The sequence below is a fragment of the Porites lutea genome, chromosome 11, assembly GCF_958299795.1.
Source record: "Porites lutea chromosome 11, jaPorLute2.1, whole genome shotgun sequence".
In the NCBI taxonomy this organism is placed as follows: domain Eukaryota; kingdom Metazoa; phylum Cnidaria; class Anthozoa; order Scleractinia; family Poritidae; genus Porites; species Porites lutea.
Window position 1 is genome coordinate 13,677,709 of NC_133211.1, and position 17,329 is coordinate 13,695,037.

The 17,329-nt window shown below is 38.4% G+C and overlaps 1 protein-coding gene, 1 long non-coding RNA gene and 1 other non-coding gene across 4 annotated transcripts; 1 reads left to right on the forward strand and 2 right to left on the reverse strand.

Moving 5' to 3' along the window:
• Positions 1-1,884: 1,884 nt before the first annotated feature.
• LOC140952526 (uncharacterized) lies at positions 1,885-4,419 on the forward strand. Its single transcript, XM_073401949.1, has 2 exons — positions 1,885-2,597; positions 3,439-4,419. Exons 1-2 carry the CDS (start codon positions 2,126-2,128, stop codon positions 3,861-3,863), a joined length of 897 nt encoding a protein of 298 aa, XP_073258050.1. The 5' UTR covers positions 1,885-2,125; the 3' UTR covers positions 3,864-4,419.
• Positions 4,420-7,689: 3,270 nt separating this feature from the next.
• Positions 7,690-16,918, reverse strand: LOC140952707 (uncharacterized). 2 transcript variants are annotated; one of them, XR_012167383.1, is made up of 3 exons: positions 16,736-16,918; positions 8,920-9,073; positions 7,690-8,019 (listed from the first exon to the last, which is right to left on the reverse strand). It is a non-coding gene; the product is annotated as an uncharacterized lncRNA (long non-coding RNA). The 2 variants fall into 2 exon arrangements; XR_012167384.1 differs by lacking the exon at positions 16,736-16,918 and adding an exon at positions 14,524-14,656 and having other exon boundaries at positions 7,691-8,019.
• On the reverse strand, positions 15,944-16,019 carry Trnaf-gaa (transfer RNA phenylalanine (anticodon GAA)). Its single transcript has one exon. It is a non-coding gene; the product is annotated as a tRNA-Phe (tRNA).
• Positions 16,919-17,329: the final 411 nt, after the last annotated feature.

A 17,329-nucleotide genomic window follows, 5' to 3' on the forward strand; every position in this document is an offset into this window, starting at 1 on the left:
ATTCAGCGCATGTGTGTCACCACGCCGCACTGTTGACCGCAATTTCTTTTACTCATTACTTCAACTGGTGTCGACATTGTTTTTTTTTACATTCCATTAATTACTTTACAACTTTACACATGTCAAGGCGTAGGAGGTGCCACATTGCAGTTTACACGGGAGGTTTTCGACACAAAAGATCCCTTTAATCCCACAAAAACGTTCGCAAGCTCTCTGCAACAAAAGGGGAATTAATGTGTCGTTGTTGACTGTTATTAGAGTAACGAGATCTGTTGTTTTCTTTGAGCTCAGAGTTGGTCTGTTGAGGTAAATATTTAAAAATGAACATGAAATATCGAGCATCAAGTGGCGTTTAAAAAATAAAAAGAATTCGCTAGACTCAAAGTTGCTGAGCGCGCGTGATCTGAAGATGTCAGATGTTTTAGGATCATTATACAATAACATCGATATCTTCCGTGTAAACATCCTTTGTGAAATATATTTGGATTATGCGCTGTTTTTACCTTCCGTTTTCTTATCTGATGTGCGGTCAGTGACAAAAAACGTGAGAGAAACAAAATTGTGTGCCGTAGGCCAAGGCCAATGGGAAAAGGTTATTGATATGCGAAGAAGAACTTGGTTACTACAGGCCAAATGTTTGAATTGCGCTCCAACGATTCAGTGAAGAATAAATCCGCTCAGCGATATCAATCGGAGTTGATATAATTTGTTGAAGTCTTGCTAGTAGCGTTTTTATAACTGGTTTTCGTTTGTCTCAAGTACTCAAAGTACATTTAAATGTAAAATGTTTCAACTTTATTAGGCATTGTTTCCCAGATAAGTAACTTTGACTGGTTAATAGTTTTGTTCTCAAAGTAAAATGAGTTGAGAAAACGCGCGACTGTTGATCAGTTAAAACCTCGCGATCATTAAAAATTAAAAGGTAAAACGCCTTCTTATCTTAATGCTTACCAATCAGTCAAACCGGAAAATACGTGGAGCATAGATTGTCGTACTTTAAGGTGACATTTGAAAACATTTCCCAATAAAAGCTAGAAGTAATTCTTTAACGTGAACAAAAGAAATACTCGATTACCTCAGTGATACGGCATAAATCTGACAATTCACTGGTTTCAAGGGGAAATCTCATAAAGATGGTATCTTGTTATGTAACGAGCTGGATTACGGATATGTAGTTAGTGGTGTCATTTCCAAGAAAGTTGACGACTTACTTTTTTTTACCATCAAAGTACAACCTCAACAGGATTTTCTAATTAGAGAAGAAAAACCTATAAACAAACACTTTTAACGAAAAGGCCTAACTCAGTTATGGACTTTAAACAAGAGTACTAAAGGTACCAAACTCGAAGTTGTTGCCACGTGTATTAATAAACTAAACACTATAAAGTTATCAGCAAATTTGACAAAAGCTCGGGCTGGCACCTCAGATAAAGAACCTTTTAGTGATCAATTCCTTCTCAGCTGCAAAATCTCATGAATATTTAAACTTGTCGCCGATGATTTATTTGAAATTGCACGCGCTCTACCTACACAAAACATCTGCGCAAAGTAAACCAAAACGGCAAAATTAATTCGCCCTAAAAATGTTTTCACTCAAAGTGTTACTGAACCACGCCTCAGTGCAAAGGGGTTCCTCGCACCTTCACCTTGCTGGCTAATTTTAGTTTCCTAGAGCTGTAAAAAGAAAGTTGACTCATCTGAATGAAGTTTCAAACCCGGCTTTCATAATTGTTGAAAGGACTTGAAAAAGTTGATTGTTGTTTACTCAATCTGAAGAATGTATTTAGTTCTCTGGGAAGTTTCGGTTTCAAGCGTTTATTGCATCGAGGCTGCTTACATCTTGAGAGAAATGGTTTCTTACGTTTTTCAGTATTGTTGTATATACTAATTGAATTCTACCTTCGATTATCTTATGATAATGGGTTCTAATTGACACTCTTTCCGAGTTTATTATAAACACTAATTGAATAATGACCACAATTAATTTAGGTGGTAATGTAAAGTAAGATAATAAAAACCTTTATCGCCTGACCTTAACCCCTGCGGCACTTTGAGAGTGTCAAAGAAAAGAAAACTCTGGATTCGTTTCATAATTACTTATGGCAGCAGTCAGGGTAGCCCGTAGATGCCTTTAATAAATGTCAAAACAGACTTTTATTTGAACGAGATACTTTTCAACCTGTCAATCAACACAAAGGTGTTTTTTATGGCATTTCCTAAGACCCTTAACAATAAAAATATTCATTGCGAATGTTGGCTGTTACATTCAATTTTGTCAGCTCTCCGCTCCGTTCCGCATCGCGTCAGTCAGAGGCCCAAGATGTTTAGGTATCAAGACCCGGCCTTGCTGTTTTATCAGAATCCCCAGTGTGTGCAAAACAATTTATTGCTTCCTCCTCCGCCGCATTACAGCTCTCATTTTCTCGAGGAGAGCAGAATATGTAACCCTTCACAGCCTTGTTTTATGACCAAACAAACTGGCGCGTTCAGCCCGCCAGAATCATACGGCTCCAGTGTACCTTCACAACTCCCATTCAATTACGGGACCGACCCGCGAACTTTTCTGCCCACCTCATCGGGCAAGATCAGCAATCCTGGTAAGTTACACTGCACGCGCGCCTGCAACTTTCATCACTGTAATTCTCTATGTACATTTCCCTGAAAGACAATTTAGCACTCTTTATGTTCAAGTGCTAACTCCGTAACGACTTGAGAGTCGTTTGCGATCAGCCTTCAGTTTATTTGCGGTTTATCGAGAGCTCGTTAAAGTTCGATCTTGTCACGGGAGATGGAGGTCTCGCTCAGTAAAACTAGGAATTAATTGTCTTTTAAAGTGCGGTGATTACCTCCAGCCGTCTTGTAAACTTCTTAATTCCATTCTTTATGCATGCGAACCCTGTCAACGCTAGAATTAGTTCCCAACAAGAAGTCAAGCTTTGGTTGTAAATGGACAATACATTTCAAAGTGCTCAGTACGAGGGGAAAAGTTGGCCTGAAAACTGACGGAATAATATATAAATACCATAATCCTGAAAAGTTCTTAATCCTCGAAGTCTGAGAAAACTGACTAATGACAAGACTTAAAATAATATTCAGGTAAAATGGAGAAGAATTGATACCTTTAATTCCATTTGTAATCATTTGCGTTAATCCTTGTGATATGTGAAACTGTGCTTTGCTTAAGAAATATTTGCCAGAGGACCGTCTGAATTAAGCCATCACGAGATGAATTGAATTCAATTAAAGTTTCATTTAGTTTTAAAGGATAGTTCAGAAGACTTTCTTCTTCATTGTAATGTTTTTTATCAACAAAAATATATTTTTAACTAACTTATAATTCACCAAAGAAAATGCAAGATTAAGAGGAGGATCTTAATTAGAGGATAATTTTTTGTTACCTCTTCGGTTTCAAAATATCTTAATCCTTCCCTTTTTCAGAACCTTCGTCAACCTCAGACATAACTATCCATCATCCTCTTCCAGTTTACTTCCGTGTTAAGCCAACTTTACGAACTCCGAGCGGTAAACGATGCCGAAAATCGCGTACAGTGTTCACGGATTTACAGCTTCGAGTCTTGGAGAAAACCTTTTCGGAACAGAGATATCTAGATTCAACAAATCGAGCGAAACTGTCTCACATTCTGGGTTTGAACGAGGCGCAAGTTAAAACCTGGTTTCAGAACAGGCGGATGAAATGGAAAAAGAAAGTCAACGCCAAAGCTGAAAAACCGGACAGTTCGAGCACGGGAAGGAAGGCAGAGAAGGCGGACCGGCCAGAGGAGAAAAACAAAAAAGAAACAACGACAAAGGATACAAAGGAACAGGAAAAGAACGCGAATCAGTTGGACAATTCGAATGAATAGATTCCACTGAAACTGACTTATTTTCACTTACTTCATCCTGATAGTGAAAGAATATTGGAGCCTATTCAACCGAAAAAGATACTAGTGTAACTTAAGAAATTACGATGATAAAACAGCGGAAGTTAATTGAGAAGTTGGAAATTGGGAAAAATGAAGTTACATTTTGGTAATGATAAGCAATATCGGTCGGACTTATCACAGATCTTCCATTTAAAAGAAGAAAGAAAAACGTTTTTCTTTATCTACGTTAGCGGGCCTTGCCTTTCATCTTGAAAATGCAAATAATTGTAATACTCATCAAGATCTTGGCCTTAAAGTATCTTATCATACGAAAATGTTTCAAAGTAACTGTAAAATTCCTAACTCAAGTTGAAATCTGTAAATCGTTTAGATTCAGTTTCTACTAAAAAGTCGGTCCAAAGTCAAATCCCCTAGATTTCTACCAAAAAGTCGGTCGCACGTACTGCCGAAGAACTTTATGTAGTTTTAGCGAGTTAATTTGTAAATATCGCCCTAGCATTTCCTGATTTAATAAAGAGTACAAATCAAAAAGTGATTTTCGGCTGTGAATAGTTGGCGTATGTCTGTTGAATATACACAGAAGGAAAAAGGACGATAATGTTTCAGAACTGGTGGTAGAACCGAACAGAAGTTTCTCAGCACCGCCGTTTCACTTTTCTACCTCAAGGATCAGTGGGAATTTGATGAAAACAGCGCAGTTACTCCTTTTCACTGCAGCTGGAACAAAAATTTACATGAAGAACAGAGAAAAGTTTCGTAACGTAATGGGCTTTTTGTTTACCCGAGAAGTACATAAAGAGGTTGCCCGCCGCCATTCTTCAGAAGTTAATAAAGCAATTGGAGCATGTGGGGTGGAACTACAATATTCCCACGAAAAACCCCACAACCGTCACCGAAATTAAAATGATTTTGTTCTTGCTGTACAGCTTGTGGAACAATATTGTTCTTTCCTTAAAGGAAAGATCATCCTTACGTTTCCAGCTGTATGGAATTATTTTGGAGGATACATAACTAAATTCATGATCGCAGTGTCTTGAAAAAGCGAGCGTGCCTTGTAATATGAAGTAATGTGAATATGCGTGTGTTATAGGGTGAATCTCGTGTTCCCTGGGTAATATACACGGCTAGGATTATGGCATTTATTAACCTTTTGTGCGTTTCTGACAACAAAAATCCCATGTTGACTTAAAGCATAAATTGAAGAAAACTGCTCTTTCCAACGTGCAAGGTCGGTTTGTCATTGTGCCAGAAATAGAGTCTCACAGATCACGAGACTTTAAATATAACAATGAACAGTCAGTTATAAAATTGAGGTCAGATGGTAAAAACAGCTGTAGAATTTTCACAGAAACGTTTTTTTGGTTCGATATTAGTTTTCTGGGATTTTTCACTTTCGAAGAGCTTTATTTAGCCGATTTTATTCGGTAAAAACAACGGGCGTCAACTGTAAATCGGGGTAATGGCTTCACCGCGGTACACACACGAAGTTTTCGATATAAAAAGGTCAAGAGGGGCCATGCTAAATAGATACAAAAAATCGTATTTTGTAAGTAAGCTGGCCTGTTCAATTTTTACAGATGTGTGTTGCATCAGCTGCTGCCACAAGCCGCAGGCTTATCATTTCTTGACAACTTTACGATCACACTTAGCTGAATTTAAAGTGTCATTTGTATTTTTTAGGTGGTCTTTTTTAGCTGGTGACGCATAAATTTCTCTCACTGCTCCTTTTTAAAAAGCGATCTTTTCCTTTAAAATATCGGCAAGGTATGCTTGGTTGCTTTAACGTTTAGTATTCCTCTGCGTTGCGGGAAAAAAACGCCTAAGACTACTGTTGATCAAAATTCAAGAAAAAATGGTACCACTGAAATTTCGTCTGGTAAAATGTTGAAGAACTGAACGAAAAGTATCATGTGAAATCATTGTTAGTGAGGTTTCATTTGAATGGCCATTTCATCGCCTCAATTTCGCCCAAAGATTCAGAAAAATTGACTTTGTTAACGAGCGGGTTAAGGTTTCTCAGCAAAAGGGCACCCACTTTAGTCTTTAGATTTACTAGCTAGTGATATAAGTTTTTCTATTAGTCCAAACTCTTCCTTTAAACAGCAAATGGATTCAAATAGAATCATACTTCGAACTGGTTGTTTAATCAGTTGAAAATCATAATTGAAAAGGAAATATGACGTTACAAAATGACAATTCAATATTGCGGCCGCTTTTAAAAATACATGACTCAGTGATATTAAACTCCAGTTTGGGAGGCAGTGTTAGGAGTAGACGAGGGCTTCAGTTGTTTTTAGCTCTGAATTTCTTGAAATTATCGGTTAACGTGTCTTCCGTCAATTGCCGAGCCTAAGATACCTTAGTCGGGAGATCGCTCAGCTGAAGTCAGTCAGTTGAATTCTGATGGTCCTTCAGGGTTGAAATCGGCTTCTCTGATTTCCCGCAGGTCTCGGCGATGCAATAGTGGATCAAGTGGTTTATTGGAAACTGCCCACCTACCCCTCCCCTGGGCAAAATGATGGGTTAGGGGAGGGTAGGCGGGCAGTTTCCCAGAAACTTAAATTGATGCGCAATGTTTCGATCGCTCGGTATCTTAGCAAGTTGTACGATGGTCAGGAATGGGGGTTTTGCTCCCACTGGTTTATGGAAAAACATAGAGGGCGCTTTCCATTTAGTCAAAATTTCCGGAATTTCCGGTTCGGCGGTAAATGGAATACGTTTCGTCGGTTCGTCCCACTGGAAAATTCCCAGAAAAAGTGGAAAATCTAAAAAGGTGGGCCCGTTTTCCCGGTCGGAATTTCCGAACGGAATTTCGTGTTCCATTTACACGTTCCTCGTAGTTTGTACCAGTTCCAGGTCCACGGCAAGAAAATCTGTCGAGCACCGCGACGTACCGGGGTTTACGACCAAATGGAACAACTTTTTACCAATCGGAAATTCCACTTTTGCTCGCACCAAAATTTCCGTTTTTCTTTCCTAAATGGAAAGCGCCCAGAATATCCCAATAAAACGAAACTTTATAGATACATTTCACTTTCAATGGTGATGGCATGTCACGCTGACGTCATCTGACGTCATTGAAATGACGCCTTTAAGATTAGCGCCATAAACTGTGTAAAAAAATCCAACAATCTGGGCCCAGTTGCTCGAAGCATGGTTAGCGTTAACCAGCGTTTAATATCTTGACTACGTATTGGTTTTGATACTGCTTAACCAATGGTTAAAGCGAACCATGCTTTGAGCAACTCAGCCCTGGGATATAAGTGAAGCTTTCATGAGCAATCCACGTAGATCTAAAGAAACAGCATAAATCCCTGATTAAAGAAAAAAAATTGCTGACTAAAGAAATTCTTTAATTTCCCCGCGAGATTGACCACTCCAGAAATACCATAACATACCATAATGCTCCTTGTTTGTCACTCCAAAATTTGGCATAAGCATTGTCTTCAGTTTCTCTTGGGAGTTAAAGTAACCCCAAGAAGAAATTGAAAACAACGCTTATGCAAAAATTGGGGTGACAAATAAAGAGCATTATGGTATGTTATGGTATTTTCTGGAGTGGTCAATACAGACTTGGAGTTGGGGGGAGGGGCAATTCCCACCCGCTTTTTTTTTTGCCAGGCTTTTAATTTTTTTGGCTTTATTTTAGAATTCTCAAAGTTTGTAGTGGCTATGCAGCGAAGTTACACGATTGCCCTTTCCCTTTCGTTTTCGGAGTTTCTTAGATCCGAAGCTGCTTTTCCTTCTAGAGTATAAAGTGGAGCACCTTTCAGTGACTGAATTATTAACGCAAACTGGAACTATTTGTTTCGTTAACAAATTACTTTTATTTCCAAACTACGCTAGGTTCGTTTATTACACTGTCTGACATTGAAACTAAAGTCAACTTTATTTATAATGAAGATAATTAAGACTGTACTTCTTAGTTCTTTCTTCCTTCAGTTATGTTTCTTATTTATCGCCTGTATGAGTTGGAACTAGACAACACACAGTCGCCATCTTGGTCAGGATAGCACTCGACTTCGATGCCTTCGCATGTGTTAGAGGGATTAGTACAGGCTGCTCTAACCGTAGTATCTGTGCAGGAATGATCAATATAATCGCAGACGTCTCTTTTGGACTTCATAAAAGGAGTCTAGAGAAACATGAAACAAAAAAGAAAAATATTTACGTAAAATTACAGACTCACAGATTGTTCCGTTCTTTTTCCAAACACCCACCCATAGGAAGTAGGTTAAGAAAAAAAAAATGAAGGGAAGCCGAGTTTTTGAAACCGCCCCAGGAACTACTTCCCGCGAGTTGTCAGGATACTGGAGCGATTGGTATGGCTTCCCAAATAACTGATAATTCATAAAACAAATCAAAGCTATGGTCGTTATAATTTTATGATAATATATATGGCATTTCTAAACCTCTTTCCTAGTAGCTATGTCCTTTTTTTTTCTCCTGGTGACTTGATAAATGTCGGCTGTTTTCTCAGCCTCACATGAAAGGAGAGTCCGAGCTTTGCGAAGTGATATGGTTCAAATTTTGGGCTTTTTCCATTAAAACTTTCTAAAATTTGGAAATTGCGGTAAATGGTATACAGAAATTTCCCGGAAGAGTTTCCGGAAATTCGAATTTCCGAAATGCGAACCATTCAACCGAAAATTCTAGAAATTCCGGGAGCAAAGTTGAAGGAAGGAAAACTTCTGGGAAAAAGTTACCGGAAATTTGGGTGTAACTCGCGAGGTTGTCCTCTTTTTGAAAATTTTGGAAAATGCTGTTCCATTCGCTACTGGAAGTTGCCGAAAATTCAAACCGGACGACAGCGCCCTTTATCTCGGACTGAAACTTATCCTTCCCCAACTGCCGACATTGTTGGCCCCAGCAATGGCATTGATCTTTCTGTTTGGAGGGGCCAAGGAACCTATTATATGGGCTTCTGGTTCTACTGAAAGGGTGTAGAAGAAATTTTTCTGGACCCGTGACGTGCCTTTAATTCCTATGAGATCATGTTTTTTTTAGCCGCGCACATCAGACCATGTTATCTTACCTCCTCAGGTATTCTGCTGTCCTCGTTTTTAGATTCATGGAGAAGCTGTCGGAAGGGCAGAGCTTTATTGGAACTTCGCCTGGCTGAACAGACTGCAGACGTCAGGGCTATCATTAAAACGATGCAAACAAATGTCTTGGGATTCATTATTTTCCTTGCAAAGAAAAGGAACAAAAAAATACTGTGTAAGAGCAATTTTCTTATAAATACAGTAGAATCGCGGTAACTCGAACTCTGAAGGAAAACGAAAAACAGTTCGAGTTAGTGGGGAATTCGAGTTATCGGGGTTTATTTCAGTGAAAGGGAAAGGAAATCTAGTTTGAGTTAACGGGGAATTCGGGTTATCCAAGTTCGAGTTATCGATGTTCTACTGTACATGCACCTTAACCCATCCTCTTTGAGCCATGCGACACATTAGGCCACACTTAATAGTACACCATTCATTATCTTGCTATGAGCACTTAGTGGCCCATTATCCTATCTTGTGTGGCCATTTCTGGGGAAAAGTCTTCAAGCAGTAACTTGACATAACCGTAGCATATAACTTGACATAACCCAAGAGATTGGTTGCCTTTCGTCGTCATGATATGCCATTTCTGTCACCCAAAACAGAAAAACGCTTTTTTTTCTGAGAAACGTACAGTTTGGCTCTTAATATTTAGTACCAGTCATGCTCCTAATTTAAATGCGAAAAATCTTAGGCATGGATTTTTCGTTGAAATAAAACGTTCAGAATTGAGAATGGAAAGTGTCTTTATATGTAGTGCATGCAAGGTACCTTTTAAGGAAAATTTGCTGCTATTAAAACGGCTAAAAACAGAACCTACTCTCTGTTGGCTTCCTTCAGCTTTTTCCTTGGCCTTAAAAGTTTTTTTGGTTCTTTCCGACTGTGAGTCCAATGAAGGTTCTACCAGCGGAGTTCCTTATTTAAACGTTTGCTAATCGGAGAAAGCGAATGTCGTTAAAAGTACTCGTTATAAAACCTATAATTACGGAAAACGCTTTCCTCAGATTTGCGATTGCAAACCCACGGGTGGAATCATTAGAACGAGACCGATAGCAAATGTGATAGAAGTTGTCTCCCAAGAGAGGATAAAGTTTTATCCTCTCTAGACTGAACCGATTCAATACCGTATGACTCGAAGCGCCGAATGAAGGGGAGAACTCGGAAAATTCTTCTTGGGATCAAATGTTCGTACTCTGGGTCGTCATTTCAGGTTCAAATGTGAGGTAGCACCGTTGATAAAAGAAAAAAACGGCCCGAGCGAAGTATTGCTTTTTAGTTAGGCCGGTGATAGGGATATTTCCTTCCAACTGTAATGGCGTCCTGTCCTTAATCATCCGGTAGTCCAGACGCGTGATAAATTGTCCTTTCGGCGTGGAGATCATTCAGCCAACTGGGTGAATACAGATTGTTATTGGCCGACGTCCTTGATTGCGCCTTAAGTGACTATAAATATGACTGGAACGATTTGGTTATCACCTCAGGCTTTTTTTAAATAGAAAGATCAACCTATTGTATAATTCAGTATAGGTTAATCCCTCAGTGTGAAAGCATCAAAGTAGCGAAAGGACTGACATGCGGTTGTGTAAGACGAAAGCTGCTCTCTCTCGCATGTTCAGGCGTGAACATCAGGAAAACTTTCAGTTCACTATACTAATGCTTTTGAAACCTTGTGCAGTCGTGTCCAGTTGAGTCTTCTCGTGCGGGTTGCCGGTCCATAATACGGACTTAATTCTTTATAAGGGCGGTTCTCTTGTTCTTGAAGGTACAGTCAAAACCCGTTAATACGGATCCTGAAAGGGCCACAGAAAGTGTCCGTATTAACGGGGTGCCCGTATTAACCGGGTCATGTTATTGAAGTCAAAAAGACACCTTTCATTGGAGTAAAATACTAAAGAAATTAATGAGGACATAAGCAGCGTCAAATTGTACATCTCTAACCTTCACAAAGCCGTCATACCCCGAACTTAATACACGGAAACACTAGAAATCGCTCATCTATTTATTCAGTACGTGCATGCATTAAACATAACCGTCCTCTGCATAACTCGATTGATGCCAAAATAGTCTGAAATTGACGTCTACTGAGATTACAGCAAACAGTTGATAGGTGTCTGCATTAGGGAGGTTGACTTTCTATGAGATCAGTTCTGTTGACTGGACAAGAAACAGGTGTCCGTTGTCCGCATTCACGGGTGTCCGGGTTAAATTTAGAGAAAATGTAAGGGCTCGCTCCAGGGACAAAGACAACTGTCCGTAATAAGGAGGTGTCCGTGTCTGTAAAGCGGGGTCCGACTGTGCATCCGATGTTATAGCACTAAAAACCCGCATACCTCCCAGAATCATCCTAATCCCAGCTATTGAATGAATCGGAAGCAGCATTTTCAAGTTTTCTCGATCGCTTTTGCTTTTCTGTGTGATACCTGTTGCGAAACAGGATTTTTACTTTTTGCTGTTTTTTACAAGACTTACCTTTCGCCCTGTACTTTTAAGTACTAGGCCCTTTGACCTTCAGTTCAGAGAAAGTAGAGTTGAACTGAGTTGTGGGCAATATATTTTGACCAAAACGAACTTAAACAAGTAGAAGGCATGATACTCAATACAACTTTAATGTTACGTTGTCAAAATAATATCTTAACTTAATTCGTGTCAACAATTGACATAGTGATTTTACTTGCCTCGAGTCCTGTAACAATAAATTTCACAATATCACCATGATTCCGATAATTACTTAGTAAAGCAATAGATATTGTTTTACCAAGCAGCTTTGCTTGATTCAAAAGCACTGGGTTTCTTTAATGTCGAGGACTTTGACAAGTTACATATGTAACTATTACTCGATTTAATTACTTCCTATTTTCCGACATTTGGTTATTTTGGCTGGGGTTATCTGCTAAATTCAAAAAGCCATTATCACAATATTTACCCCTCTGGCAAAGTAATATAGTGAAAAATCGTTGACAAATTGATCAACCACCGTCTCGCCAGGTTATGGAAGTGTTAACGATATTTTTTATGAAACTCCCATTGATAACCCGAATCCAGTTACCGCTTTTTTCGCGTGTCTCCTTCCTTTCTGTACTGTAGTAAGGCTTGAGCTTTCTTAAATTTCAGATTATGAATCACTTTTTTTCATTTTGTCACTGAAATTTTTTTCAAATCCACATGCGAGTTTCGGTGAGCATCATCAGAAGAATCATTTCCTCTTCACACGTTTCCATCGGTACTTTTCGTTTCTTATAACACATATGTTTATTTAGTGGAGCACAAAATTATTACACGACATCGAGATAATTAACGAATCAAACGAATGCAGGTGGGTTGTGACAAAATATCTGTAGATATTTATTTCATAAAAATTAAAGTGTTAGCTGACGCCCTTAGTAATTGCTTATGATCGAACCAAATTCTGCATGAATTGAAGCCGATATCATTACAAGTGCAGGTGATTTTGAAGTTTCAGTATTAAAGATTGATTTCGCATGTGATGCAAATATTTTAAAAGAAACCATGGGTAATAAAGCACTTTTTTGTTGTCCTTATTTTGCAATGTTCTGTTTCACCTTACAAGAATTTAAATGCTCTTCAGAAGCTTGTTACTGCAGTGCTATAGGCCAGCGTACCTTTTAATCAGTGGGTTGCCTTCAACAACCAAACTTACGAAGTCAAGGTTAATGCCGAGTTATCCTTTGAGTTGAGTTTGAGTTTGAGTTTATTATTTCCCATAATATTATACAGTACATACGGTGTGTTTTGAGCCGTCTCATTCAGAGGGCCAAAGTTCATTAAGAGGCCATTGAAATACAAGGAACTAAAATCAAGAGGCCACTCTACATGTCTTAATAATCACCTCTTGGTTGAAGGAGATTCTCAGTTTCAAAGCCGTGACAACTTTCAAGGTTATATGGTGCAAATGAGGAGAGGAGAAAAATAATTGACCTTTCAGGCTGGGCTGTCAAATGACTCCGCCCATTCACTGAATAGTTGTCAAAACCATAATTATCACTGCGTTGGATTGAGTGGAATGGTTATGAAACCCGTCAGACTCCTTTGTTATATGTTTTTGTGGACCTGAAAGTGCACAACGTTCAAAAGAATTCCTATCATTTTGATTGTATTGACCAATAAAAACGTTGCATTAATTTATTCCAAACAAATTTGCCAACAGAAAACAAATGATTGTGCACTTCAGGGTGCTTCCAACATAAACTGCTGCACTGTTGTTTTTATCATTGATGTTTGCCGCTTTTCATAACCAGTCTCCTCTACGTAATAACTGTGGCTTTCTGAACCATTTGAATAAAATCTAAAATTGAGCTAGTTCATTGAATAACCTTAATTTTTAATTGTGTTCTAATAAATGATAAAAAGGTTTAACAAAAAGGTGAAGGAAATCTGAAATCATTATATGAAATCCAGCTAAAATATTAAGTACCATCAACTTTAATTGGTGAGTAGACTTTCACAAAGTGTTTAATAATGACAAGAAGTCTCCCATGTCTCGACATGTCAAAATACTCCTTGATCCTCGACAAAACTGTGGGATGCATTGTTTGTCATTTTTGCATTCCTTTGGCAGATTATCTCGAACTTTGGTCCGCGAGCACATTATTTTTTCGCACACGGTTATTTGTTTCACGACCCAAAGATGGTGATTTATTACCTCTTTTCACATGAAAACTTAACAGAATACAATACTAGCAAAGATGCTAGAGCCCTTCAAAAGTTGATCGTAAACTTCACTTTATCTGTTGTGAAAAAGTAATGAAAAATAAAAATGTAAACCTTTTTTTTCCTTTATTAATGCAGCTTTAAGTTCCGGCTTTGAATTTTTTAAATGCTTCGGGAGAGAGATGGAATATTCGGTTGGATTGTCTGTTGACGAGAACCACTTAGGAAGAAAAAATATTTTTCTGTAAACCCTAAGGAAGTAACATCAACGTCAGGGTACCTACTCGGCCAAAAAATTTCTTTTGTTTTATGAAAATATGCACCGGGTATTCAAGATCATTTTTTTTTTGGCGGCGGGGAGGGCGGAGGCAAAAATTAAATTTCGCGGTTTATACAACATGAGCTTTATCACGTTAAGTTCGCCGCAAAAGCTTATTTTTTTGTGATCCGTTTTCTGCATTTGCCCGAAATATCCAACTCGAAATATATCGGACCTAAGAATATGATGAAGTTACAATACGCCTAGAGATCCGTAAAACCGATTTTATGAATTTCCATTTCCCCTATTACATTCTAAACATTTCAGGCACGCCTTATTTTTGTCAGTTGAAAAGAATTTTTTTTCTCCAGAGCTGAACGTGTCAACGTTTCGCTGCTTACTCTTCATCTAATAGCTTTTAACAAGAGCTTCTACGTTCTTTTGAATTGCTTTTAATTGAAAACCTTGTTACGCCTATACTACTCTGCCAGTTGATTTTATGTGCCTATTCAAAATTACTGTTAGATTAATATTTTTCCGCTATGCATGGTACATTTTCAAACCTTTGCTAAATAATCTTTGAAATTGTACAAATGTATTTTTGCTATCTATACAGGATAACAAAAAAAAAACAAATAAAATATAAGGGGAAGCCCAAGTTTCAACTCACCTCGTATTGCGACCAGAGTTATTTGATTTGGACTGAATCCACGCGAACAAGCAACACTCTTTCCAGCAAACTAATCCCTAGGTCTCCTTTATTCTCACGGACGTGATGATTTAAATGAGGTCCGGGACGGAAAGCACTGTGGGTCGTAATAGTCCATTTTCGAGTTCGCTATGACCGCTGAATTAAAGAAGTGAAGACGCATTTTTTACAGCCTTAGCCTCCATCTGAAGTAATATATTCACAAATTCCAACGAGAAAAAGACCTGTCTATTGTGTATATTCAAATTTCAAACACTTACTTGCCAGAATTTCTGAATATTTTACTTTACGTCGAGGCTAACCCTGTATGAATGTGTCGTTAATGTTTGTATTCAGCGGTAATTTTAAATTCGAAACTGGACTATTGTCGCGTCAACTAGCTAATTAATAGTTTTAATCAGGGTTTACCCCGGAGGTACATTCATATGTGGCATATGGTATGGTTTTTGGGATGTATAGTATCCTTACTGGATTTTTTGATCCTTAATTGGGTTAAATGTCACGATAGTCCCCCCTCCCTCCCCTCTGGGTGATGGGGGCTTAGAAGTTGGTTAAAGTGTGTAATTTATTTCTGGGTTTGCCAAACAGAAGCCGACACGAGAGGCCTCATGGCATGTGGTTATAGGGAGCAATTTTAAATTAGCCATAAAGGAATGTGACGGTTTAGGAGGATATTCTAAAGAATTCTGCTTTATCTACTTTACATCAAGTGTATATAACTTAAGTTGTCTTTTTCTGCAAATATGGAGAAGTTTTCGATAAACTAAATGGCAATTTTTGTTAAGTTTTACCATCTGATTTCCTGTTCCCTATTTTCGTTTGAAGAATTTGAATTACCATTAATATTAGTCACGTGACGTAAATGCCCTACATTAAGAAAGGCGACCGGAACAATTGCTCATTGTTTTAACAACGACGAACTTCTTTTTCAAGTTATAAACATTGCCAAATAAGCCCGCAAGCGAACAATGTCCTATTGGTAAATTGAAAAGTGGGAATTTCCGCTAATGTCCGACCGAGGATGTGCGTATTAAAAAGGGAAATGTATTTTTTCCTTGTAATCGTAAACAAGGTAGAAATCAGTTTGAAACATGATGGAACTGCGCCGACGAACGGAATTCAGTGTAATCCGTAATAATGGGAGTTGATTGTTACCGGTTGATAACTTTTTCTTTATAATTTTGACTTTTCGCCGAGTTTTATCCATCAGTAAAGGCCTGGTGTCAGTAATGAATAGCAGATCTCTGAGAGATTTGACTGTCGGCTGAACATCTACTGCTAGTAAACATTTTTAGCTGGATAACCCACCCGGCAGAAAATCAATAAAAGGGTAAAAATAAGTTAAAAAGTGATTGCCGAAACCTGGGATTATTCAGAGCTCATGCGAACTCTCCGGATTTGAACCAGGGACCTTCAGATCTTCAGTCTGACGCTCTCCCAACTGAGCTATCTCGGCAACTTAAAGCTCAAATATGCTAAACCATGGCTAGTTTTAAAGGCAAACATAGGGTCCGCCATTTTTGGGTCGGACATGACAATAGATCGTACTCACATATACTCATACCGATTTTTAAAGTGTCTATCGCTTACGTCGTGATGAACCGCAAATAGGAATCAATGACTGGAAATGAAAATATCATTAAATAAATTCTCTCCCGACAGTCACCACACTGATTAATCTTAATGAAAGATGGGTAGAAAAGTCTGTATTCTTGTTAATGAACAAATGGTCGTCTCCTCAATAAGTCCCTTGCTACTGAAAAGAATTACAAATCAGCACAAGTTCCCTAGCACCACGAGCGAGAATCATGACTGGAAAAAGCTACTAGAAATGTTATAAGGGCTCTGAGGATTTGTGTGGGGGTTTTAATGATCGTTCAATAGGGGGTCAAAAATAACTATAAAAATACATTAGAACTTCTTACCTTTCTTCCTGTCTTAGTTATGGTGTGTCGCGGCAGCATATCTGCCCGTTTCAGCGCGATTCCAGCGAGTTTTATTAGCTCTGCTGTTGGAACAACCGCCGAAAATAAAATTTGCTGTTACCGCGCTGTTACTCCTAGATGACGACCACTAAAATGTCCACACAAACCCTTATTTCATTTCTGGTGTTTACGCAACAACAATTTCTCTCATGTCAGCAACTTAGAGTATAGGTATTATTTTTACGTACCTGTAATTTCAATTAGTCAACGTATAACATGAAATGACCACAAACTGACTATAAGCTTAAAACATCCGTGTTGTTGTTGATTGCGTCACAGTTTTCCTACTTCAGGTCCTTTCAATGCTGTTTCAGCCAGTCAGACGATTTTAAGAACAAAAAACGCGAAGCAAGATCTTATACGTACGAAGTCAATGATGTGTCAATAACTCACGTAGTTTGGTTATCAGTCATTTGTTTTTTATTATTGGACACTGTATTTTATTATTAGGCACTGATTTTTATTTTTAGGCACTGTGCTAATTAATAGTTATATTGGATGAAGTCGAGCATGATAGCCAAAATTATCAAGACCGAGGTTTGTGTTATTTACCTGCCGAAGTCAAAGGCATGATGCGGATAACATAAGGCCTTAATTGATAATTCTCGCTATTATACAAACCCGCATGCCCAGTGATTGAAAGTCCAATCTATTGGATTTGCTCTGATTTCCTGGATTTTCTTCGGGCTATTTCGCTATTGAACATCAACAGAGGTTCGATGGGACGTTATTGGATTTCCGCTGCGCTCCTCAAACTCACTCAGAGGATTTGCCAAAAACGA